Source organism: Temnothorax nylanderi, unplaced genomic scaffold (assembly GCF_030848795.1).
Source record: "Temnothorax nylanderi isolate EJ_2023f unplaced genomic scaffold, tnyl_v1.0 TNYL_tig0034_pilon, whole genome shotgun sequence".
NCBI lineage: Eukaryota > Metazoa > Arthropoda > Insecta > Hymenoptera > Formicidae > Temnothorax > Temnothorax nylanderi.
Window position 1 is genome coordinate 168,805 of NW_027249096.1, and position 27,043 is coordinate 195,847.

The 27,043-nt window shown below is 39.6% G+C and overlaps 1 protein-coding gene and 1 long non-coding RNA gene across 3 annotated transcripts; one reads left to right on the top strand and one right to left on the bottom strand.

The window, feature by feature from the left end:
• Window positions 1-705: 705 nt before the first annotated feature.
• On the top strand, window positions 706-26,274 carry LOC139770889 (uncharacterized). Of its 2 annotated transcripts, none has more exons than XM_071703142.1 (5): window positions 706-839; window positions 2,008-3,695; window positions 19,842-20,075; window positions 23,537-23,602; window positions 25,865-26,274. In XM_071703142.1, the coding sequence occupies exons 2-5, from the start codon at window positions 2,034-2,036 to the stop codon at window positions 26,036-26,038; spliced, it is 2,136 nt and encodes a 711-aa protein (XP_071559243.1). In that variant the 5' UTR covers window positions 706-839; window positions 2,008-2,033; the 3' UTR covers window positions 26,039-26,274. The 2 variants fall into 2 exon arrangements, with proteins under 2 accessions (XP_071559243.1, XP_071559244.1); XM_071703143.1 differs by having other exon boundaries at window positions 725-835.
• Window positions 7,964-11,769, bottom strand: LOC139770888 (uncharacterized). Its single transcript, XR_011717843.1, has 2 exons — window positions 11,533-11,769; window positions 7,964-11,458 (listed from the first exon to the last, which is right to left on the bottom strand). It is a non-coding gene; the product is annotated as an uncharacterized lncRNA (long non-coding RNA).
• Window positions 26,275-27,043: the final 769 nt, after the last annotated feature.

Sequence of the window (27,043 nt, forward strand, 5' to 3'; positions counted from 1 at the left end):
TTAAATGTTATCGTAAAATCAACCAAGCTTTCAATATTTTTTTTATTCACAACCATCGCCGATTTACCATCGGTGCCTACGCACAATGAATATTGCAACATTGTTAAATTATCGATTATCCGTGAAGAGATGTTTGGTAGATATTAAGCGTGGACGGCGGGCGACCGCACTTTCCATTCACACGGCCATTCACTACAGGGTACAGGCGTGCGCGGGTTACGGCGAAAACGGTCCGGGAGAGGAGAGGAGGCGCATTCTGCAACATCGGCGGTGACGGGCGGTGAAATTTCGGCAGGTGCACACCGACGATCGTGCGCGCACGCACACCTACGCGCCGCGAAACGGCTTGTCCACGTGAAAGGCGGTGAACGGTAAAGAGTCAGGTATTTAAATAAGGAACCGGATGGCCGATCCGGCGGGTGGCTCGGTAGAGGACGCCACGACCACCACTTAGACCAGGCAGGTCCGCAGGTACCTGTCTGGCGACTACGGGCCGACTCGACGAGAACAGAACCCGTTCTCGACGTTCTCGTCCTTCCACCTTCCACGGTTCTCGCCTTTCTCTCCCCTCCCCTTCCTTACCGGCTCCGCACACCTTCGTAGACGGTTTTCCCACTCCCGGCTTTCGCTGTGCCCATGATCCCGGGGCCCGACTTCAGTCCCCACCCGGACCGCGAAACTGCATGAGTGAGTGTCAGCGGCACTCAGTACAGTTACTGACGTTCCGTGCTGTGAACGATCGCCCGTCGTTGATCGTTGTCGTCGTCATCGGCTTTAACGTTTGAGTCGAGTGCAATCGAGTTTTACTATGCGCCGCTCTTGATACACATATGCGGTCTGTAAGTGGTGCTATATCTTCTTCTCCACGGTCCCGGTCGCGATCCGGTCTCCCTCTCCTCTTCAACTCACGGACGATTTTCTCTTTCTCTTTTTGCGCGTGTGCCAGTCCCGTACGTTCCATCTCGGTCTCTCTCTCTTTCGCGCGCGCGGCAGGTAGTCCGGCGATCTCGCATGGCCACAGGTGTGCGCAAGGTGCTAACGTTTTCTCGACGAACGGAGCCGCGGGGCCTCATGTTGCTCGGCCGATCGACCTGATTCGAGCGTCGGCGCAATTCGTCAGGCTCTCCCGTCTCCCGTCTCGATCGTCCTTGCGCGCGATGGACCTAGAACGCGATCGACGAGTCACAGTCGATTGCTGAAATTTGGGCAATTTCGCGGAGTGATCGGTGCTTGTCTGTGCACGCAGACATTGTGAATCTCAGCAATTCAGCATACAAATTAATTAACGAATAAAATATATATTTTTTTGCGTAGTATCCCCTTCGCAATAATTGCAGCGCAACGTGATCTACTGCGATCGAATAAAAACAGTTTTAATTTCGCCGAAAGCCTGAAAATCGTGGAAACCTCACCGATACGTAGTAGCACCAATTAAAATTTGCTAAATTAATTCTATATGATTTAATTACTCCATGTGAAGTCTGCGATTCGAAGAGAGTCGGTTAAAGGTATATATTAATTTTTCTAGTTAACTGTTTAAATTGGCAATATCGAAGAAATAATATTAGTTCAATGCTTCAATGTATACCCTATGAGCACGAGTGAGCGAACGTGCTCGCGAACATGTCGATGAAAAGCGGTCCGTTCCAACGGCACTCGACTTTGATCGAGTGTTATATTGTACCGAAATGCCAGTTGTTTCAGGACGGACGGTCTACGTTGCGTTTGGTGGTGAATTAATATCACTGTAACTCACGATAGATGCACCCTTTTAAAACGCACGCGGCCATTTCGGGAAGCAAATCCCATCCGCGCGATTAAAGTTCTTTAACGACTGTTGGATCAATACGTGTAAATTTATCGTACCCTCGAGAGCAGTATAAGCGTTATCATTAATACGATTCGATCTTGTAATGAGGAGGAAGGCCGCGAAAGGAAAGAGAAAGAGAAACCCGCGAAGAGAGGGGCTTTAACTTAATCCTTGACTTTCCAAATTCCTCCGTCAAGGTGAAGCCTATCGAGTGAGCCCGCCGATGACTTTGTATGCACGTATGGATGAGACCGTCACGATGACCGTGCCGCCGCCACTACCTGCGAAGACACAGGTTCGGGATGCGAGCCAGGCCGCCGCACGGCAGACTGTGTCAATCCGGACCGTTTCCCCTTCCGTCACGCCGCCTCTCGCCACCGGGCCCGGAGCAACGGTATTTGTCGGAGTTAGCGCTCCTACCGCCGATTCCGTGACAACCTGCGGGAGAAGAATCCCGGAAGTGCAATCGGCGAACGGCGGCTGCGAGGAGCGGAGCAACGTCGTCGAGTCGCGGCAGCAACAACGGTGGCAGCAATCGCAGCATCCCGCGCATCATCAGCAGGCCGCGCACATAGTCAAGATCAAGATCAATCCGGATGGCGACAAGAACAGTAGGGTGATATCGACGGTACGGTTGACCCTGGACGAGAACGACCGGAATCGCGAGATCGAAAACAGTACCGCGCGCGAACGTTCGGACGGTGCGGTGGTGGTGAGTGCGACAAACTTGGTGAACGAGCGACGCTGCGCGAGTGCCGGTGTCGGTGAGGGCTGTGTGAGGATCAGTGTCTTCAGCGGCGATCCGCCGACCGAGTCCGACAATCAGGAGCGCAACAACAACAACAACAACAATAACAGCAACGACAGCGACAAGCGTGGCCAGGAGGACAACGACAGGAGCGACAACAGAGACATGGTGCATCGCGGTACCGCGGAAACCCTGAACTCGTCCACCCTCGGTGGCGGCCGTTCGAGCGCCTGTTTCTACTACAACTCTTATCATCAGAGCCCGTTGAGCAGCATGGTGATGTCAAGCGGACAATGCTCGCCCAGCGACACTTTGGACAGCGGCACTTGCAGCGATCTCGACGGAACGCCGCCGCCACTGCCAAAGAAGAAGAACTCCAGCACGGTGATACTGTCCAACAGCACGCACAACCGGACTGGAAGCCTGACCAGCAGCGGCGCCGAAGTCGACAGCGACGACAATGAGAGCAACATCAGCTGCGACTCCTTGAACGGTGCCGAGGTGAACGGCGACGCGAGCGAATATCGAATGCACGAAACGTCGAAGGACGTTGAGGAAACGGTAGGCGTAGTTGAGAAATTAGGTCGAATCACGCTAACGGCGAACGGCGTTAATGAAGCGATCGAGGAACCGAGCGGCGTCCATCATCAGGTCTCGATAACGGAACTCGGTTGCGCGCCACGCTCGCCGGTGTCGTCGGCCAGCGTCTCGCCGTCGCCATCCGGAACGTCGTCCCTCTCGAAAGCCTCCTCGACGCCGCGGGTGAGGAGTCCCGATCCCGCGATCGAGCAGAACGGCCAGTCGCCGGTAATTAAAGCGTGCACATACGAGGAGAGGAAGCAACGGGAACAGGAGAGGATAGAGCAGGAGGTCGTCAATGCCGCTCGGAATCGGTCGACCGGTCACAAATACCTGTACGAGGACGACAGGTACTACAATTTCCACGTGAACGAGCTGCGCGATGATAATAATAAGAACTCGAACGGCGAACACGGGGTGGCCGAGAACGACGAGTGTTTCGCCGGTTACAAAATCCACGAGAAGGAAGCCATACGAAGTGCCAAAGGGACCGTGCGCGGTGTGAAGAACAGAGTACGAGCGGGCATCGCAACATTCCTGCAGTCGCCTACCTCCAAGGTTTGAATCAGGACAGAATAATTTTAGCTTCCGATACTCTCGTGCGAGATTTAATTTCACAGAGCGCGAATCAGTTAGCGGCGTAATTTTATATTCGTAAGTTCTCACATATGCACGGAACATGGTAAAAAAAAGAACGGCACGTGACCTATTTCAGGAATATTCATTCAATAAAAAGCTAAATTAATAATTTAACTTCAAAGAGTGGAAATTAGTTTACTGCGTATTTGCGAGTTTTCGCGCATATACAGAGCGACAAAAGGAGAAAACACGATTTATTTCCGGGATACTCCAGTAAAGAGCTAAATTATTTAAATCTAAAGAGCATAATCAATTTACAGAGTAATATCCGTTTTCAAACGTATATACATGTATAAATGTATAGAGATTAAAGGAACAGGGCGTAAATTTCCAATGAAGGCTGTCGATGGGAATTAATTTAGAAAATGTTATACTGTATTAATAATGTGCGTGTCAGTGAATATACATGCACGTTAGACCTATCCGTATAAGAAGGTAACTAACAAATAATAATGTTTTATTTATGGGCTGTGTAACATTCCTCTCCGCGTTTGCGGCTCCGCGCACTTAAAATATCGACCAATCGACACGGCAGTAGAGCTGAGCCCCGTAAACGATGGGTCGACTTGTTATGCAAATCAGGTACTTGCAGGCGCTGGCAAGTACCTGAGGTGCGTATTGACGAGTCGGAATCGGTATCGAGCTGCGGCGCCGCGGCGGGCGCAAGCCCCGCGTCGGGTTGAGCGCTTAAATCCGTGCATCAAGCTGGATGCACTTGATTCGCATGGTCTACAGGTCGGCGCGAAGCGTTAGATTTACAGTTAGATAGCCGTAACGTCCTCCATCGTTCGCCACTTTGAATCAGATGGCATGAATTGGTAACTATATCGCGCGTTCGAATTCGCACATTCCACGCATCGCGCGTCTTGCTGGTCTTGCAGGACGTAGTAAACCGCGTCTTCGTAAAGAAGCAAGTAATCCTTGATAATGATCGATTACGAGACGTATGATTGATATATTGACGTATAATTATTGACATTTAAGAAAATTGTTGTTCTATAACTGCATAGATAAATGTCTTATTCCACCTGTAAATGAGGTGGAATCGGCAACATTTGCATAATGAATGTTTGTAAAGCTGTTGTTGAAGCGAGACTTGTTGTTGAAGCGAGAAAAGAAAAGAAAAATTAAGTGATTTATTTCCATCTTTTTCGCATGGCAGTGCATTGGGATTTTATGACCAATCTGAAGTCACCCTATAGGGACTCTCCTCCTAGCTTCCATACCTCTGTCATAAAATAAATAAAGGCGACGTCAATAGACAGGTTCCTCGACGGGGCTCGCAGGCAGCACAGAAGATCGGGCAGTGAATGATAATCTCCCCGCAATGTCCTTTGACAAATATTTACTATCGTCTTGTTTCTGAACACGTTTATTCGTCGGCGATAATCGGCTTACCTGTGGCGTATATGAGCTTATTTGCTGTCTACCGGTTATTCGATGCATTTCACATTAAATTCCTCTCAGTTCCTATAGCGAGAGATCCCTATTAAGATCTCGCGAAATGGATTTATGGCAAGCGGCATAATATATATATACATTAGTGCATCTTTATCGCGAAGTTTCCGGTGTTGCTATGCGAGCGTCGTGCGTACGCGATGCTCATACCATCGATGCGGAACGGATCGACGTAACGGTAGATTCGATAAAACGATATTACGGCAACGTACCGAGAAACGCGACGTACGCAACGTACTGAGAAACCTCGGCCGCGAAACACAAGCCCATGTTACGTCCCCCATGTACGTCTTGCCTCTTCCTAGTCTTGCCTGTATTCCTCTTTGTTATCGCGCACCCGCGCTATGCCATCCAGCTCCGCTCTCGCTCGTGTGTGCGCGGCCGCGCGGCCTATTTCGCGAAATTACAGAGACCGAGGGTACCTCGGCTTGCACGCAAATGCGCTGGCAACGGCTGAGAAGTAATCCCGCACTTCCTCGCGGCTGAATCTCCGCCTTTGAGACTTCCACGCCTCGATTGCACTTTTCACGTGCAGTCCACCGCGAACGTGCGATTATCTCTCCGTTCTTCATGAAAATCGACCCTCGCGACGCAAATGATGACATTTTAATGAGCTGCGTTCTATATCGCACGTCGTGATAACTACTAGCCAGATAACTCCGGGCACTCTGCCAGAAAAATCCGTCTAGCAATGTTAAATCAATTTTCTAGGAATATCTTATGTCAAACGCTATCTTTTAATGTATCCAATAATAAATATTTTTACTTATTTCTACACAGAAAAAAAGAAGTGTTAAATCAATTATTTACTTATATTTTTGTATATAAGCAAGAATCTATAATCTTGAAATGCGATATAAATTGCGAAGATATTAAACGCGATGAAAACTTATTTGAATGAAGGTACTTATATGGTTTAATCAAGAAAAAAAAGTTGAAATAAAAAGTTGAAATTCTTATAAGAAGATTATAAATTCTTGCTTGCTTATATACAAGAATATAAGTCTTGATTTAACGCTTTTTTTTCTGTGTAATTTATTGCAAATGTATAAATGTTCACATAAATCGATGTTTAAAACCAACAATAAATGAATGAAAAATTGAATTTTGTGAATAAGGAAAATATAGCCAGTCGCGATGGTGGTTGGTACGCTTTATGTAGCGTAGCGCATTCTCTGAAATTAGTGACCGAAAGTAACACTTGCACTTTCGGAATGTTCGCTTCAAGCTCGGATAACGATTTGATTGATCGCTATGGAAAGCCGCTGTATGCCAATAGATTTTTTTTATGTGATCGATATATCAACCGCGGCAGTCAGGTAACCGCAATTTACGACATCGAAATGTTATGCGTGATTTCGCAGACCGCGCCACTGACCAGTGTAAGAAACTTGATTTCACATAAAAAAAAGAAATTAAGTAGGTGTACCAAGACTTCGACCTGAAATCATAAACATCGCTCCGGGTAAACCACCGTGCAGAGCGTGCCCTACATTCGTCGTTGCTCGCTTCCTCATTGCACACGAAGGCACTCAGATTCTTCACGATACTCGGTACATCTTGCCTGTATAGTATCACATAAAGACATCCTAACATTTTTTTATTTTCTGCTATTATTGATTTTGATAGAGACATCTTAATTGATTAACAGAAACAATTTGATATATGTACACAGAAGAAAAAAGAAGTGTCAAATTAACACTAATATACGTAAGAATATATATAATTTTCTTATAAGAATTTCAACTTTTTATTTCAAGTTTTTTTCTTGATTAAACTATATAAAACTTTGTTTAACTATATAAATAACTTTATTCAAACAAGTTTTCTTCGTTTAATGCAATATAATCTCATTTCAAGATTATATATTCTTGCGTATATACAAGTATATCAGTGTTGATTTGATACCTCTTTTTTTCTGTATGTGTAGAGCTTTAAATATAATTGTTGACGTTTTTAATACAGTTTTATTAGAAGATCACTAATTAATTATTAATTTGATTGTTTTTATAAATATATTTGATAAATGTGTTATATTATATATTTCGTTATATTGGATTATTATTCGAATACTATATTATTCAAAGTTAATGTATTTTTACGTAATTTGATTATTCTCTTTCATACAAGAAATATTTTTCCAAAAATATATATTTTATATACACATATAACTATCATTTTTACGAAAATGCAACATAAATTTCATTTATGGTAAGCATGTTTATAGCAGATATTCGCCCTGCGACAATTTTCTTCTATTGCTTAACGCTTTCTCTGCATAATAGAATTCTTGCGGTTGGGACAAACAGTCGGAATTGCAAATGTCGGAATATCATGCGAAATTACTTCTGAGTCTGAGAACTTCGTCATTGTTTACATCATAGGGTGGCGATCTTGAAATCTTGCGAATTTCGATTACGCTTTCACGATAAATGCTGTGACTCTTGATTATTATTAGGCTATTTAGCTAGTTTCAAAAGGAAACAATGTGCAATAGGAAATGACAGCTCTACTTCCGTATAATTAACAGTTCAAAGCAGTTTCTAGTACAGTAAAATGTCTGACATAACCCGGCCGTATCTGAAACTGCTACAGCCATTTCTTAGAACGAAATATACGTAATATTTGTCTCGTCATGTTGGCTGAAATTCGTGAGACGACTTTAATCAGAATTCCTCAATAAATCGAAGAAATTCGCTTCAAATGCGTATTCAAATAAAAAATGCATATATCTGCACATAATTTATTTCACTTTTGATCCCAAAACAACTTTAAATATCTTGCTCTCATATCAAGCGATATAGGTTTTACTGTCGCGGTATTATATTTATTATCTATAATTAATACCTAGTATGAAGAAAATAATCTTTTGCCAAGTCGATATCATAATTGCATATAGAAGTGTACACACCTTGCGCATTAATTGCATGTCATTTCAACGAATGATTATATATTATGGAACAGTATATAATTAAAACGTTATACATTTAACGGCCAGATAATCTGTTTAGTGAGTAGAGATATACGCTTCGCTTAAAACTCCGTATTATGGAGTGTAGCTGGTTTTACTGCCGGCGTGTTTAATTAAAGAATCTTCATAAAACCTTAACTGATGGCGCAGCGAAATAATTAAGTTAAATCTGGGAATATTATTTTCGCGCGGAATTCAATGGAACTTATGATGGCAATTAAATTGGCAATTTAGGCATTAGACCGGGTACAAAAGAAGGAAGTTTATGAATTTTGATGAAACGTAATTGTGTATATTGAAATCGGCTAACGTATCTCATATTTATTAGCTAACTTTAACAAGAAACAAAACTTTCTTCTTCTAGAAGAAAACTAGTCATTATCTTTCTCTTATACTCGCGTACATATTTTATCAGTGCGTAACTAGTTACATAATTACCAGTTTTGTTACACGTAATAACGTATAAAAGCATATTGGACGCATTCAACCGATAATATAGCTTGCCGGAATTTCTCGGAATATACAATATACTTTCTCATGAAAGTGGAACACAGTAATAAATTAACAGTAATTCGTAAAATGAAAGAATAATTGCGAATTGTTCTCGAAATTATTATTTCGTTTTCATAACATAGTTAACAACGTTTCCCGTCAAACTCCGATGTTACACATCGCCACGTTCGAAATCTCGACGTATCTTGCTCTCCGATCAAACCTATGTAGCTTCATTGCTTCGTGCTTTATGCGCGCGGTATCGACGCACGTGTCTACGCATGCTGATCGCAAGTTAAGCAGCATTACTCTCGTTTAGCATTACTATAAATTTTCATGAAGCTGATTCACACGTGTATGCACGCAACCCAGTTCGGTATCTTAGCGACCGACTGCTGTGTATGAAGAAGGTGAAATGATCGATGATAAACGCGCGGCACAGGTACGACCTACTTCGTCATCTGCCTCCGCGGGCCAACTTTCTTTCTTTCTCATTACGAAAATTATCCCCGCGAAATCATGATCATATTGATTGGACTTTATCTGTCTCCCGATGACCGCACGGGGCTTCATCTTCGGGGCTGCTTCTCCCATTACGCGAATTGATTTCTGCCGCGCAATATACGTCGATCAAATATATAATTGATACGCTTCGCGAAATTAAATTAATTAATTTAATCAATAGATTCCGTCTCGCGTGCTGCCAATGAAATGTTCGGGTCGCATCCCGCTAAACGATAACAGTCTTTCGAAAATCGCGCGTCTGCCATCTTTCTTTATGTAAATATACTTTCGCATTTCTATCATCCGGAAAGTTCTCCAACGACCTACGTAAAATGACTTATGTAAGTACACCTGAATTACTAATATATCTCGCATTAGCCTTGCTAATGAAGCGATGCCGACGACACCGGACGGCTTCAAGACGCACGACCTACTTCATCTACCGATTTCCGCTTTTACGAGGCTGCCTGCTATTCCACGTATTCAAGAGAGAGATGGATTTGCCGGTAGCAGATGGCGGGAGGTCGACTTCATGAATTTCCCGGTTGAAGAAAACGCGCTAGGCATGTCCACGAGACAAATCGGGTGGGAAAAGAGAAAGCGGGTCAAAGAGGCCACCGCGGCGACAACGGCAACAGCAATGAGTAGTTTCAGCCTTCTCTTGGATTCATTTAAGCATCTTCTCTTGTATTTTTTCGCAGTTTTTTCATCATCCATGTTGTCCCGTATTCCATTTACGCTCCTGCTGCCCTGCTCGCCTCCCACGTATGTTTGAACTTTTTACAAAAGCTCTTTCCTCGACCAGTACGTTTATCGAGAAATTCGAAACCGTGCGGCGTGAGCGTGTCCTTTACTTAGCATCTTGTTTTTCAATTAACTAATAATAGGATCTACGCTATTGTCATAAAATTGTATGTGAACAAGATAATGCGGATATTGAATTTACGAGTGCAGGGTTATTATATAAGCAAATACTTGCAACGTATGTATATACAAATAATCTCGTAATAGTTTCATATTTTGAATTAACTTGCTGATTAACATAATATCTGTTAAGATCATTAATAATAATTTTGAGGTAGCATATCATGTAAAAAAGTTATTGATGATATAATTAGCTATTGTTGTTAAATAATAGGAAGTATTCCACAATAAATTATTCCACAGATTGAGAGTTTATAAAAATAAATAGGATTTACACAATATACGTAATATAACTATTAATATAGCTGCGTTTTTTTCTTTTTCATATAATATGTGACCTCTATCTCTGAGATTAAATAAAAAGGAGGCACACACAAAACTCACTCACAGTGAGTCGGAACAATAACCACAACCATAATCGTAATCATATCCAATTCAAAATGACGTCTTTTTTTCTCGCAATCTTTAAAGATAACAACAATTTCTACCTAAGAGTAATCTAGAGCAGTACTCTAGTCTCATCAACCATATGACTCGAACTACTTTGGATGATTTGCCTCGCGTGTTTTCGTCCAGCGAAGAACAGTAACAATACAGTAAATGTTCTTCATCAACGTTACTCGTTACGTTCACGAACGTTACTCGATGCCTTATAATTTGTAGCCGATGCACCGTTATCAAATGATGAAAGAGCACAGGTGTGCATTTGCATATAGCGTGCTCGGACGCGTGACACGAGTAACCCAAAATTTGGAGAATCTCCGTTTTGATCGAAACCGGTTTTATCAAATCTTTCACGGAAACCATAATATTCCAAAAATTGTAACGGGAATCGCATGCCACTCGCATTCGGTACACTCGGTACACAGATGGACGTAAACATGTCATATTTTCCCGCAATTTATGTCACTTTGGCCCAATATACATTAATATTCCGAAGTTACACATTATTTTCCTCTTGCCAGGAGATGGTATATGAGAAATAGTGCACGGTATGTTAAACCGTGAAAAAAAAGAACGTGCCCCGTTTCTCTGGCTTAAAAAATTTCTAATCCCGCACTTTCAACCTTGCATGAAATGTGCGAGCCCGGAGCCGCAATCCATTTCCATATATTCCCAAGGAATAATTCCCGAACCGCGAATGTACACGGATTCCGCATTTAATTAATTAAAAGTCACGCGCGCGTGTAAATCCATGTGTAATTTCTGCCTGAATATATTCAGGTGCAATATAAATAGCTAGTCTTTTGTCAAGGAAGCACTCCGGAAAACAGCTATTTCTGTGTGTGCAATGGGCTGCCTCGCAATTCGATGTCCCAGTGTCAGAAAAGATCTGCGGGAATGCTGTTTTGGATTATCACTTAAATGCTTTCCGCAACATCGGCGCTATACCGCGGCGGTACTCACGATGAGAATGTCGACACGGTAATATGACGCTCCTTTCTAGTCATGAGATCGTTGACATTTCTGCGACGGACGCGCGGTTGCAATCATGCATAAATAATTGACCGTACTTATGAAAGTGCACTTTCTTCTTCGGATTCACACCTCGTTCTGATGGACGTGCGGCATCCACCAACGCTTGCGAAACGATTATCGCCTCTCGATATACAATCGTAATGCAATTCTATTATCGGAGATGAGTAAAAAGCTGACTTCTCATCACAATGACGCGCTTTGTTTGATGACGCATAATTAAGCTATATGTATCTCAAAATAGAAGCACGTACTAACTGAAGAATCTCGTTTCCATAGTGAGTAATTGAAAAACAGGAAATGGGAGAAGATTCCTTATACGTAGATACATAGTTAAATATATTACACAGAAAAAAAGAAGTGTTAAATCAAGACTTACATTCTTGTATATAAGCAAGAATCTATAATCTTCTTATAAGAATTTCAACTTTTTTTTCTTTATTAAACTATATAAATACCTTCATTCAAACAAATTTTCTTCGTTTAACGCAATTTATATCTCATTTCAAGATTATAGATTCTTGCTTATATATAAGAATATAAGTCTTAATTTAACACTTCTTTTTTTTCTGTGTATTTTGACGGTACATTTGTTTTTAACCGTGTTTCGAGAAATCTTAGTTTCTTCATGAATAATTGAAGAACGACTTTTAAGATTAATATATTATTTTATTTCATATTATTGTATTATTAATTTAATTCTTTATATAAAAATTATTACACGGTTGTTTAAAAATTACAATATTTTTCATAAAGCTCGTTCTATAATTGTTTGAGTAGAATTTACTTGTTAAGAGAAACATGCGTATGGATTAAACTACAAGTTAATTAATAAGATTTCAATAATAAAATTATGTAAGAAGTGCGCGAATAGGAAATTGATTCGGAAATTAATACGGAGATTACAAGTATTTCTACATTGAGCACGTAACAGGCAGTGAAAGCTTTCAGTTTCAATTTCAAGGAAATCAAACTTCAACTAGACTTGTCGTGTTCCAATTTGCATTCGCGAATGTCAATTAAGAGATCAAAAGGAATTATATAGCTAACTCTGTTCTATATTTCGATGTGACTTAAAATATAAAATATAATAGATTACGTGGCTCGGAAGTGTGGGAATCAAATATAAGAAACTTTTCATCATACTTGTAAAACAGCTGTTAACTTTATTCTCTGCAGAATATGACTTTTCGTTTGACAGTAACAAATTTAACATAAATTAAAGAGAAGGTATAAATACTGTGCGAAAAAAATACAAACAAGAAAGAATTTAAAAGAAAGGGAATTCTTTTCAGTAAGATGGAAAAAAGCATGGCAGATTCTCACAGTGTATACTATTTTGTAGGTATTTAAACGAGCTGAAGCGCTTGTTTCGAATGAAATTCTTCGCCACGTGCGATTGCCTACGGCGTGTTTACTTTCCGTTTGTATAATTGCTCGACTTTTAATTTCAAATGACGAGACGAGAAACGCGAGCGGCGAGTGATACCTATAACAGCTGATATCGGCGTAATGCTTCGCACGATTTACATTTTCGGAATAATCCATTAATTTTATCGAGCCTCTCGCAACTCACGACTCTGTGGGCCAATTCGCGACCACAATTACTCGATTTATTGATCGACCGGAACATGTGACGGTACTCTCGCACAAAACCGCACGTAACCTCGCGTATGAATTCGCGATTGACATTTCGTTACATATGAGGTATGAGGTAGGTCAAGCCTGCGAGGAGCGTAGAAATGGCCAATTGCCTGCCGATATCGCGCATGTGATCCGCGGTGCGGCAGGAGCGGCATTTCTGATCGGATGTGTTCTTGAGCGAGAGATCCATCGATCGCACGTCCCGCGGGCTTCGGCGGGAAATGCACGTGAAATCACATCACGCTCGTGTAGACTTTAATAAGAGAGGAACTTGGCGGAATGCATTCATCGGACGGCGGCGCATTTGCATCGATTATCCCGACAAAGGTCAGATCTCGCCTGACATCACCGCGCGCGATGCAGCACGCTCGGCGACGCAGATACAGAATCGCCGTAACACACACACACACGTGCGACGAGGGAGGCCGTTCTTTCTTCGGTGCTTGTGTCATGCGAAGCGGGGAGGACGGGGCTAAAATCGCGTTGACGTAATAATACCTACCGAACGCGAAGAACGATAAAAATTTCTTTCTTTATCCGGCGCGGAGTCACGCGCGCCGTTACATACATTCTGCCGCGATCGGAGCCGCGTGACTTTTATTATCCGTACCATCCGCTCGCGAGACTCGCGCTTACGTAATCAAAGTGGAAGGAAAAAGTACGAGACACCCAAGATAGAACGCGGCCCAAAGTCGTACGTTTCAAGCGTGACACACCATTATGTGCGCGTTAAGCACACGCGTGAAAGTGTTTGTCTTTCGCCGACAGGATCATATACCTCAGATACCCGGCGGCGATACGCTTAGGCGGTGCAGGTGCACGAGCGCTTTCTCCTTTTTACACATTTGCCTCGAACGTGTGGTCAATACTCGAACGTTGCGTTATTACCGATCGCGATGTCTCCACGAGCATGCCAATCGTCTTGTGCAATCGCGCGACCGCACGTGAGAACTTGAGGAGATCGCACCGCGTCTCCGTTGCCTATCGATGAAGCGCACACTCTACATACTCGTTTTGTATCCCTTTCCGTTATATCCCTTTCTTCTCGACTCCGATTCCGAGAGCTCGAATCTCATTCTCGTACGAGTGCGCCGTGAAAGTCGTATCGCGCACTTAGAGATCATTATTATAGAAATAGCTGAGTATACATGCAGCGGACTTCCATTACGCGATTACGCCTCCCACTCTAGGAATTGAATCGGTACTAAACCGGCTAATGATTGCGCCGCAATCGTTAGCCGCTCACTGTCGTCATTATGTCACTGGTGCTGAGCCGCATTGATATGACAGGTATAAGTATACGGATTAGATGATCGGCTTGAATTCGCCGACATAAAATACGCCTGACAATTACCTGAAAATGTTTACGTTAAACAGCTGAGGATGTTAAATAGATGGGGAAAAATAAACGTCTCGTATCGCATATTTATATATCAGTATTTTGACGCCGCCGTGAGACTTCGTTAACTTCGTTAACTTAATTTCACGCTCGTTTAACCACCCCTCGTAATGCGTATTTCTAGTCCGTGATGCAGGTTGCCACGCGTTAACGAGCAGAGTTTATTATCCGGTCTGCATTTATCGGGAAAAAATCTTAACACACCTCGCAGACGGGGTCTGATACTTCGGCCAACAGCGGGAAGATCCAATTGCGCGCGCAAATAAAAACGCTTTCATAAAGCTAATATAATTTTTGTATTTTAAAGTATGTAAACTTTTATACTTTAAATTTTATATTTTAAAGTATGTAAACTTTTATATTTATGTAAATTTTTATATTTTAAACTCATAAAGTACGTAAACTTGTCTTTTGTCATACTTTCAAATTTTTGAAAAATTATATAAAGGAGAGGTTTTACATATTAACAGATACAAATAATAATTAACTTACGTTATGCCCTAAAGCGCAGTTTTACGCGTTCTGCCAGCAAAGTGTTAACACACTAAATTCCGGTCAGTGGGCGACCTGTTCTCTCGTAACATTATCCCAGTTACGGAGAAATCGTCTCTTTGGCGCCTCGATTTGTCTGCATTACCAGCTAGAGTTATTCTACCTCAATTAATCGCTAGTTCAAAGCGTACCGTCGTTTCGTATGTAACACGTACAGCCAGGTGCAACTTTCATTAAACACTCGTGAAATTATCTTGTATTTGAGTACGCGTACCGAGCTGCCGGCGCTGCCGTTGTATTATATCGCCATGAAATTCAGACTCATTAAATTACCAGTGCTACACGTATATTATAATTATACGCTTGCATTATATTTTACAGTATATTGACGTTTAATTAATTATATGAGAAACATGTACATGATTGATACAGTTTAAATCAGTTTTAAAGCTAAAATAAAAATGAAAGCTATACATTTCTCCTCTGTAGAAATTAATTACTTGATAAAGCAGAAAGAGAACTCTGAGAGTTATAGATTATGAAAAGGGTTGATTAATTTACATCCGATCAGTGATCAAAGATGTTAAAAAAAGATACGTATCAAGATTAATACAAGAGAAAACCAAGGTAAAATTATAAGAGGGAAAGTAGAAAGAGTTTAATAAATTAAAGAAAAATGTGTATTTTTTGCAAAATAATTTATTTGTTAACAGATATTGTATTGATATGTCATTAAAAAATTGAAGTAACAATTTTTTAATAACGTACAAAAGCAATGTTACATATAGATATATATTTTTTTATATTTATGCACGTTTTGTTGCATAACCTCATGCTATCTTTAATTATTCGACGATTTCATATACTTAAAATTTTTTTAAGTTCGGCAAGCAACTTCTCAAGATGCGGCACAAATGTTCTAGACAATCCAATTATAGAAATGATTGATAGTATCATTAATAGTTTTAACAACTTTCGTTTTCATATACATTCTATTCTAATATACCATACAATGCAATTTTGCAAGCCAGGAACATGCCTTTTATGTCATGCCGCACTGTCCGAAGAGATCTCTATTGGATCGTAAGAATCACGGAGCGTGAATAATGTTGTGTGGGATCATCGCGACGTGCAAAAAGTTATTCACGTCGTATGATCCGCGCCGGCTTCACACGTCCTACAAGAAACCATGATGGAGACTATGATGGATAAATTATTTTCTTGCAAGCGTCCCTTTCTCGTAGGTCATGTAAGAAAAGCTGTGCTTTCTTCAAACTCCACATGTAGACTGAAAAATGTTAAAACGTTAAAACGCCCGTGACTGACGACCAATCATCTTTATAACAAGATAATAAGATCATAATTACTAGTAGATAAAGATATAATTGAGAACCAGCAATACTTTATATTTGTACTTTGTGATTTAAACCAAGGAGGATAAGTAATACAATCTTCTACACTTCTGAACAGAGCACGAAAATAGATGACCTTATCAAATATTTTCACGTGTGGAAATGAAATCCAGTACAGCGACATTGATAGTCATCAGAGAAAGGACACGTTGAGTTGAGGTCACTACAATTCGTGCCTTCACTTTTTGAAAAGCATTCAATAGGGATTCGAGTTGGTACGTGCACGGCAATTACCAATGAAATACGCACGTCACATCGTCCACTTAACATTTTGCTTTGTAAAACGGCATTAATTCTAATAGATGAGGAGAACATTTACTGATATATGTACATATATTTGTGATTTTATAATTCATTATATGTACATAATTTATTTCTTTCTGAGCGGTGATAAGTTCTAATTATAGCTTTAATTTAATATTCGGAATGTACGAGAATGCGCGCGCGCGCACCCGCACCCGCACACACACACACACACACACACACACACACACACACACACACACACACACACACACACACACACACACACACACACACACACATATGAGCAAAAAGTTTGCTTCCCAGTAGTTTATAGCTTATGATGCGAAGCACGGCACTTTGTTAGGCCATCTGGCTCGCGTGTACGTGGCTGTATTGGCTCTGCCTTTTTTAAGATGATATACAATTATGATCGAAGGCAATTACTATACGTGTCATTTGCGTACAGGGTAACGGGTATCGAACGGGTAGGAACAAGTAGGTTAGCAAAAAATTAGTAATGGTTAGCCGAGATCTTAGCCGTGCATACCTCCACAATGATAATGTGCTTTTATGGTGCTGATCATGCACCTGGTATGACGAGTCCGGTTTCCCCATTGAAGTACGTTCATTAGCAGTCGTGTCGGGCAAGCACGTGGTGATCTATAATGCTGATCGAACGCGATCGCTCCGCATATGCGCGCATGGAATGGTCATATATCGCAGCGAAAATTTTACACACGCAATGATTAGTGGCGCCAATCGACTAGCGCCAGTAAAAATGCAAGTGTAAACACTTGATACATACTGGCGCTAGTAATGTGGCGTTTACTGGCGGTTTATTGGCCAAACCTCAAAATTTGAGGATATATGCTTGCTGTCATTTACTGTGTCATTTAATTAATAAATGTTAAATATTTTCCATTATACGCCAATAGCATCACTGTGGGAGCTTTCCAGCAAGCGACACAAGTCGACAGAAACGTCGTTCTGTCTTTCTTTTTTGGCAATGAGTAACAAAGACAAAACGACACTTGTGTCGACTTGTGTCGCTTGCTGGAAAGCTCCCTGTGTAAACACTTGTGTGCCAGTCGGTTTCTGGCGCCAATAAATGCCAGTCAGTTGGCGCCACTAATCATTGCGTGTGTAAACTCTTCTTCATATCGCAGCGAACGTTACGAACTACTGCAATTCGGTAAATTCACAACCATATTGATGTTTTCACATAAAGCTATCTCACTGTAAAAACAGTTTGGAAAATTGTAATGACATTTCAGTCACGTATATGAAAGTGAGATTTCCAATAAATAAATGTAAAAGGTTTCAATCGCGCTGCAAAAGGACATTTGTGACGTGATACTGATAACAAATATTTTTCTAACAGCTCGAGGACATTTTATTTGTTACGCTTTTATACGCGCAATAAATGGCAGTTTGCAATTTTTGCGAGAACGATAACATTAATGAAGATAGACGATTATTTTTATATATACATATACGATATAATTTATTTTATATACTCGTACAAGTTACAGTCAAAATCATAAACAACACGTATTATTACAATGCATCGATTCTATATAATATTTGATAATACTAAATGACGTGAATATTTTCATATTTGCATGACTTTACTAATCGTGCATTGTGTGTGCAAATACCAAAAATGGCAATTAGGTAAAGTGCTTTGTAGATGAAGAATTGTTGTCGGCATTACGCGCGACACTGAATTACCTTGCCACTTTTGCGCGGTGAAAGCTAATTTAACATAATCATTTCCCCTTCCTTTCTCTATCTCGCCTGCCATTTACCGCTATCTCCTTCTCCATCTTCGTCTATCTCGAGAGAGGACTACCTAAACGACATTACATAATTTAGTTGGAAAAGTATATTAGGTATTATACACACACGCGCGCACAAGAAGCAGGCAATTCAAAAGGCAGCTAGATTATTGCGAAGATTGCAGTCGCCTCTGATATACGAAAACTTATACGTTATGTCATTTTGAACGTGACATTTTTTTTACGTGAATGACGATTTAACTTAATCATTGCGGAAATGCGGTTTTTATGAGTGAAATTCTAATACGCACAGTATTACATTTTTAATTGCAAATCTAACTAACTCGACGATATTACATTTTGTGCTGTCATAAATATTAAAAAATAGTACAATAATAAATAATACAGGTGGTAACTTTTCTTGTAAACCGTACAAGCATACTGATGCACATAGTCCAATATAGTTGTGCACGTGCCAATGAAATCGATTGTAAAGAAACAGCCAATGAATGCATGCATTGTTGAACAAGAATCGAAGTTCGAGCGATTTGTGATTGAATCGCCGAACCATAAAGAGAGGTCTCTTTATTCTGTACAAAAAATGTCACCCCGTGCTTATTCAAGAATCGATCGTAGATAAAGGGAAAGGTTAAACGTCTCGCGTTTATCATTAGTTTCGGAACTTTATTAATTCATCAATGTTATTATCATTCTGTCGCTTATGATATCATCGTACGAGTCAACATTTAAAATTATAGGTCAGTAACTAAAGTTACTGCTATCTGCAAAATACGATGGCATTTATTGAAAATAAAGCAATGAGGGAATGAGTTCAGGGAATGAGTTCGAGAAGTCATTAACCATTGGCGGATAACGCTTTTAATAGGAAGTATCTCGGTTATTAGTACGTATAAAAGTGTCAACAGCATATGAAACTCGTGCACAATATCGTTACGATGAGCGATATTACCTATTTATAACAGAGAAGCTCAGTTGTCTTCCGGAAATTGATGAAATAACAATATTTGATTGTTTTATGACACACATTTTATAGCTATTATATGTACATCGACGAAAAATATATGTACATTGTATATTAATAAATCATATACTGAAATATGTCATAGTGTGAGGTAACAGAAGTAATCATCTTACTATCGTAAAGATCTCAATCTGGGATAGAATTTTAATATTTGGTCTAATCTAACAATAAGAATTGTTTGAAATCCTATTACAACCTCTTTGACAACGTACCACGTCCCATTTCAGGCTTACGTGGAAAGAGAAAAGGGCAAAGTGGTGCTTTACACAACATCGCTGGGCATTGTTAGAGAAACCTTTACCAATTGTATGAAGATGAAGCAAATGTTGTGGACGAACATGGTCAAGTACGACGAAGCAGATTTATTCCGCGACACAGAATTACAGAGCGAACTAAAGGAACGAACCGATTCAGAATTCGTAACATTGCCACAGCTCTTCGTCGATGGACAATATATTGGGGTATGTATGCATTTTTAACTCAAAATTATTGAAAAAGTTGTGAGTAATGGAAGGAAAGTATTAGTATAAAAAAAAATTGAAGAAGTATTCGAAAAAAAATATGCTTTAATAAAGATATTTGATTAGAAATAATTAACAGGCATAATTTTTTAAACAATTTAATCAAACCGGAAATGAAGATAGAACTTGATTTCGATTTAGAAGTGTTAATTGAGGTAGGAATTAATATGGAAAGATGTTATCGAAAGTTGGGCAAATAATTTAATAAATCCATTGCATGAAGCTATGAGTCGTAGCTTTGAAAACGTTATGATTTAAAAATACTTATATTTACATTTACAAAATCATAATTGGAAAATGGAACATTAATGCGCATTATATCAGCATTAATTGATCATTTACTGCAGTATTTTCACTAATAAGATGTATGATTTAGATCGAAAATTGTGTTTCGTAATTATATTTTAAAATTAAATATTCGGGACGTAAACGCTTTATACAAAAGATTACATAATAAAACGTGAGCAGCTGGCGTTGCGTTGAACGTTCCGTCATCTGCGTTTGACATTCGTCAACTAAGTTATTTTCTTCTTAGCGGCAGTATCGATCTCGCTGTCTCTCAGCCCTTTCACAGATAAAATAACTTCTAATAAGAAAAGTTATATTGCGCATACTAGCATTCGTATACTCTATGATCCTTTCGAATCCATCCTCTTACGTTTTATGAAGAATTTGTACAAGGCCGATGACGCATTATGCAACACGGGATATTCGACATCGAGAAAGTCGGGAGATGAATGACGTGAAATGTCAAAGATAACTGTCGAGCGAAAATTCGATAAATGTACGAACGAAAATTTAATTTTAAATTGCATCTGTTCTGCGGACACAATGCGAACAAATGGAGTCAATAACGGGGACAGTACACTTAAATTTGTCATATAATAGAAATTATTATTTCCGTACTTAATTAATAAAAAACGAAGCATATATAAAATGCAACGGTTAGCTACCATACGAATAATACGAAGAATGACTGAACGAAGAGAAGTAAATGAGAAATATTTTATTTTAAAGAAATCCTATCATACATATCTTCGGAACTATACTCTCGCATATACCATGACAAGATGCGATAGCGAAGATAGCAAAGTATTCTGTTTCAGCATACAATTCTCAGGTGTTCTAGAGTGTCGTGTTACACAGATCTTCTTACGTTGCATCTCCAGTAGAATTGTTATTGAAACATGGAAGAAAATGAAATAGAAAAGTTAGAGACGACAACAAAAAGTTATTTAACGTACGAAATATCGAATTCCTTGTATAATGCACCGGTTCTTCGTCAAAAATACAAGTTTTCGTAATTTTTTATGTCTTAATCGCCGATATATTCTGCTGATTTTAATAAATATTTATTTTGAAAAGAAATATGATTCACATAACTAGATTATAATTTGTAATAATTATTCGTCTAATTAGATACTGGAGTCACAATTGAAAGATTACTTAATCGAGAATAAGCTATTAGGAATTAGCTACAACAAACAATCATTACCGCAGCGGTCACTTAAATATTACAGCACTTGGGAACGACCGCGAGCATATGTGTTGTTCCCATTGTATATAGTTCGTAATTGCTCTCATTCACGAAGGAGGTAATACAAGTTTGTATCATGTGCGACGCAAGATGCCTTTATATACCTCCATAAAAGAGCATGTCGCTTTTATTGCGATGCGGTAAAGATCTTCGTAATCATGAGCTTCAGCTATATTCGCGCACTTTTTCCGAGGTGATGAAGTCAGCGATATATTTCGATCAAATTATGAATATACACGATAAAAATGTCAATTGCTCATATCTCCAGTGTGGTTTTAGGATATGCTGAAATAGAATTCTGTACAGCGTGTAGAAGGAGTTTTTATAACAAAAACTTGAAACTGTAAATTATTCAATATAAAGAATTAAACAGAGAGCTTTTGCAAATAAAAATTTATCTATTTGACGTACACGATATTCTTGATTATATTATTTAAATAATTTTCTTAATTAGAGATAATAATTAGAGATATATGTCTGTCTTTTTAATTAAATATATGAAAATGTTAAGTACTTGTATCAGAGTTTTCTCCTTCAGGAATTCTTCTCGAAAACTTATTAACTTATTATAATATCAGTCTTTCTAATAAAAAAAATACTGGATAAACAGCATGCTTTTAGCTTTAAGAGTCACACACACACGATCATGCTGTTATTTGATTTTCTCTCTCTCTCTCTCTCTCTCTCTCTCTCTCTCTCTCTCTCTCTCTCTCTCTCTCTCTCTCTCTCTCTCTCTCTCTCTCCGCCTCCGTCCGTGGTATCCGTTTCTCAAGAGTTACTTCCAGCAACCGATAGTTGAGAGAACAGATATATGCGTAAGTGAAATGTCAAGCTATTTGATCCAAGGCCGGCGGAGAGAACGCGAGGTGCGATTGCCTGCGTTACACCGTCTTACGGTTGCTGGTGTCTAGCACACAAGTGTACGTATACACGTAAAGCTACCCGAACTGCATTCCAATGCGACCGCGTCATGCAATTATCTCGTACGAAATAACCGATCGGTGCCGAAAGTCAACGAAACATCCTTCGAAATGTTCCTGTCGTCGTCCATTTGCCATCAATTTGTATATTATCTCGCTCTCGCTTCCTCACCCTTGCCCACATCTTCGTACGACATCTTTTGACAGTTTACACGGCACGTAGTGAAAGGAGTACATCGTCGTAACTACAATCGCAATAAAACTCCCTATTACGTTACATCAGACACGAGATTACAAGATGCGCACTGACAAGCATCTTTGAAATGTCGCATCGTTTCACTCACTCGTATTTACAAACGCGTAATACACACATTCTACCTAATTAAAAATTATTCCCTAAAATACGTGTGTCGTGATACAATTAACTGACTCCTAGGATGTTCAATAGTTGGAAAGATAATCTTTCGGGACGAAAGAGCGAAATTTCCTTCTTGAATAAATCAGCGGCGCGTCAAACTTGTAAACTAGTTATCGCGTGCCTTCATTAAAAGCCTCATTAACAGCGGCATGAAAATGTATGATACGGCCATTACCGCGTGGCTGCGCATAGCCGTATTATATACGCGAGGAACACCGGGGGAAGGGAATAAAATTCACAATAAAATTCTTTCGCTATTCTGCCGCATTCCTCGACGACAGACCAAGAATGTTACATCGCCGCGTCTCTCTCGAAACACGCACCGCGATTTCCGTCTGTTCGACAGAGAGCTTTTGACGTACGCGCATGCGACATACCGGCGAGAATTTCTGTTTATGGCGTAGTCGTTAGTGTTAGCGACAGACGAAATGAACGAGGCGGAAAGAAAGCGTCGAACAACTCGAACTCGGTTTAAATGTCGTGCTATTAAATGCCTGCGTTTCACAATTTTTTTTCCTCGTTACAGGGTGTCGACACCGTCGAACGACTTAACGAGTCGGGAGAACTGCGCCGCATACTGGAACCTTACCAGGTAAGCTGATTTTGTCGAGCATGATAGAAAATCCTAGCGCATATCCGTAATATCCTCTTTGCCCCCGAGGTGTACTTTAACACGGGTGTCGTGTTAAATTCGTCCGGCGAAAGCGTGGAATTAGTAATCTCTCGTCGGAGTTTATCGATTGACATTGCTCTCAACATGCTAAGTGCATTCTTCTTATACGTTGTGACAATTTCAAATCCGCACGACTGCATAAGAAATTACACTAATTTTAATAACTAGAAGCCGTAACGCGCATTATAGTTAATAAACTCGCGTGATGTTTCGTAAACTTGGCGTATCGAGTTAAAACCGTTCGAAGCGGAGAAATGTTGTACAATAACTTCCGCCTACATTTTAAATTTAAATTACTCATTGAATTCTTAGTTTCTGACGTCAAATGTATACGTAATATTATCGAAGTCTAATTATATACCTTCGTAACAATTCTAGACTCGAATTAATTACATCATCATTGGAGAAAATAGCATTCCATAACTTTATGAAACAACTTTATGTAACAAGACAATATTTTTAGCTTATGTATTTTAGATTCGAAGCTTCCAAGTAAGTAATAAAAATAACTGATATTCAGAACGGGAACGAACAAGATTCGATATTTCTTTCTACCCGGGATTTTTTACGCGTAGGACTATCATCGGGATTCGAATGATTCGCATGGTCGCGTAATACGCCCGCGACACGTTTATTTCCACGCAGAATCAGCTATCTAAGGTAGACAGGGAGAACAGCTCGGACTGTGATGAAACGTACAAACAAGACAAGTAGTTGTGAACGCAAGGTTGTACGGTCCTTTCACTTTTATCTGAAATACGTGCTTCTCTCTTTCTCTCTCTCTCTCTCTCTCTCTCTCTCTCGTTCTTTCTCTTTCCGTCTAACCGCCCACCTCTTTTTCCATCGTGATCATAAATTTTGTCGTGCAATTCAGGTTTACCTTGCTGCAACTAAAGGTCGTTTACATCTATGCGGCCATTGTTATTTCTGTGTCGCATACCAATCATATATCTTGCACGTATACACTCTTCGAATTCATATCCATATGTAATAATTTTATTTACATAATTTATTTTATTTTATTAATATAAATTAATTTTTTATACAATATAATTTTGTGTATAATGTAGCAATAAGATCATAAAAGATTCAAATTAGGGTGTATGTGTATCGAAAGTTGACAAAATAAAATATTTTTAAATACGCAAAGTATTAACAATACAATACAATTTCTAAATTTTGAAACTAAATTTATATTAATACATATTATAAGCAAGTGAAAGGATTAATGATACGTTAATCAATTTATATAGCACAAATTAGTTTCTTTTTTTTTCTATATATATGTCAGTCTCAAATGCACCGCGCTTAGTGGATATTTAGATACAAGTTTGATATTCACACATGAGGCAGTCATTATTCCAAACTCGTTACGTACTCTATAAAGTCGATTTACATTTCAGGTATTAGACTCGTTAGTAACAAGTAAAAGTGAAAGTGAAAACTAGTTTCGTAACGTCAAATAAGGTTCGATGGAAGGTCTGTCCAAACATCGTTGTCACAAATTTATCCAATTTATTGCTAAAATTTATATTATGAAACCATATCAGTATTTCCAAGTTTAATATGTAAATTTAATATATACTTCATAGAAGACTTTAAAGAAAGATAATTAAGAAAACTCATCTAATAGGAAATGATGCTCTACAAAGTATTTGCCTTGTTTTTTAATATTATATACGCCTGGAGCAATGTATGTCTGGAATTATAGTTCACAATAGAAGCAACTTTATGACAACTATGATTTGAATTTGAATTCCTTGGGAATAAAGTTCTCTTCGCCACAGCGAAGATAAACTTAAAATTAGTTAAGGATACTTTTAATCTATTTTACCACAAGCTCAGATCACTTCCATTTTATATAATCGGATTTATATATTAGCAAAAGTCAACGTAATTTGTAAGCATGCGGTAAAGGAAGATACGGTTGCAGTTTAGCTTCCAATTCAATGAATCAGATCACGGTCGCTATTTGCTGATTTATTTTTCATACGAGCACAAACAGACGAATGGATCCGTATGATACACTACTCTAATACGCCAGTGAAAAATTTCCCGGCGAACAACCACCGTGTGGTGCTTCTCTAGAAGCCACTGCGCTAAAATCTGTACTAACTGCTGCAACGAACAATTAGTTATCATTAGTTTTATAATGCGCTTAATTCAACGTTTGCGTTTCAGTGCAAGGATGCATGCGCCGTTTGTACCTACTGCGGCGGATTCCAGCGGCTGCTATGTCCCATCTGTCACGGCAGCAAGAGATCCGTACATCGTAACGAGTTCACCGTGGAATTCGTTGCCTTAAAGTGCGCCAAGTGTGACATTTTCGGTATGATACGTTGCCCGCATTGCTGAAGGAGGATTCCGCGAGGGGGGAATCCACACGTACATCTGCTCAAATCATTTCTCTTAATCTTAACGACCGTCTACTAACTTATATCTCTATTTAAGGTGCTACGAAGAGTATATTTTATGCTATGCTTTAAGCAAAGGACATACACGAAACGCATACAGACACTAACTAATCGCGTAGCCGCGCTGTCGCATGTTGTAAGATATCGGTTAATAAAACTTTGTGTAAAGTTTTGTAATTTTATGTATCTCACTGAAACCCTCCTTAAATCCGAAAGAGTTGCCTCCGAATTTTCCTATAAAAGTTCCTCCGTATGCGCTCATTTCTCTCGAAATAAAGTTTATACTACAATTCCCCACCATTTATTTTGCGTCGTTTGTTCGCATGCAAGGTAATGTCAACAAAGTCGCAGGATTAGTCGTCCTGCAACGAGCAATCCCAACGATTGTCATGGTAACTAGAGTAGACCGACTGATCTAGAATAACGAACGTACTTTCACTTTGTCCATGATCTAATTAAAAAGGCACAAAACACAGCTGCCGCGCTGTTGTTTCCTCCGCATTTGACATTGTTAAATATAGCATGAAAGGAAACGTCTTTTAATAATAAGAAAGGATCACTACCTGACTTTTCTTAGAATGCTTATTTCCTCACAAATATAGAAATTAATGACAATAGTGGAACTAATAATACAAGCGGTCAAACCTTTAAAGTTTAATATACTCTCACATACATCGTTCTTTCCGTACAATCTTCACTTGTTTGTTTCACTTTAGCAGAAGAAATACATGTGAGACAATGAATTCTTTCTAAAAGCATATAAAACAAATGAATGGATTATTTATACTTGCAGATCAGATGCTAAGTGAGACAAAATAGCGTACTTGAAACACTATTATTTCATTCATTTAGAAAGAAGAATGTAAGATGGAGAGATATCCGAAAGCGCGTTTGCACGATGGTAACGTACTTATATAGTACGACATTTTGTTCTGTCAAGCGTGCG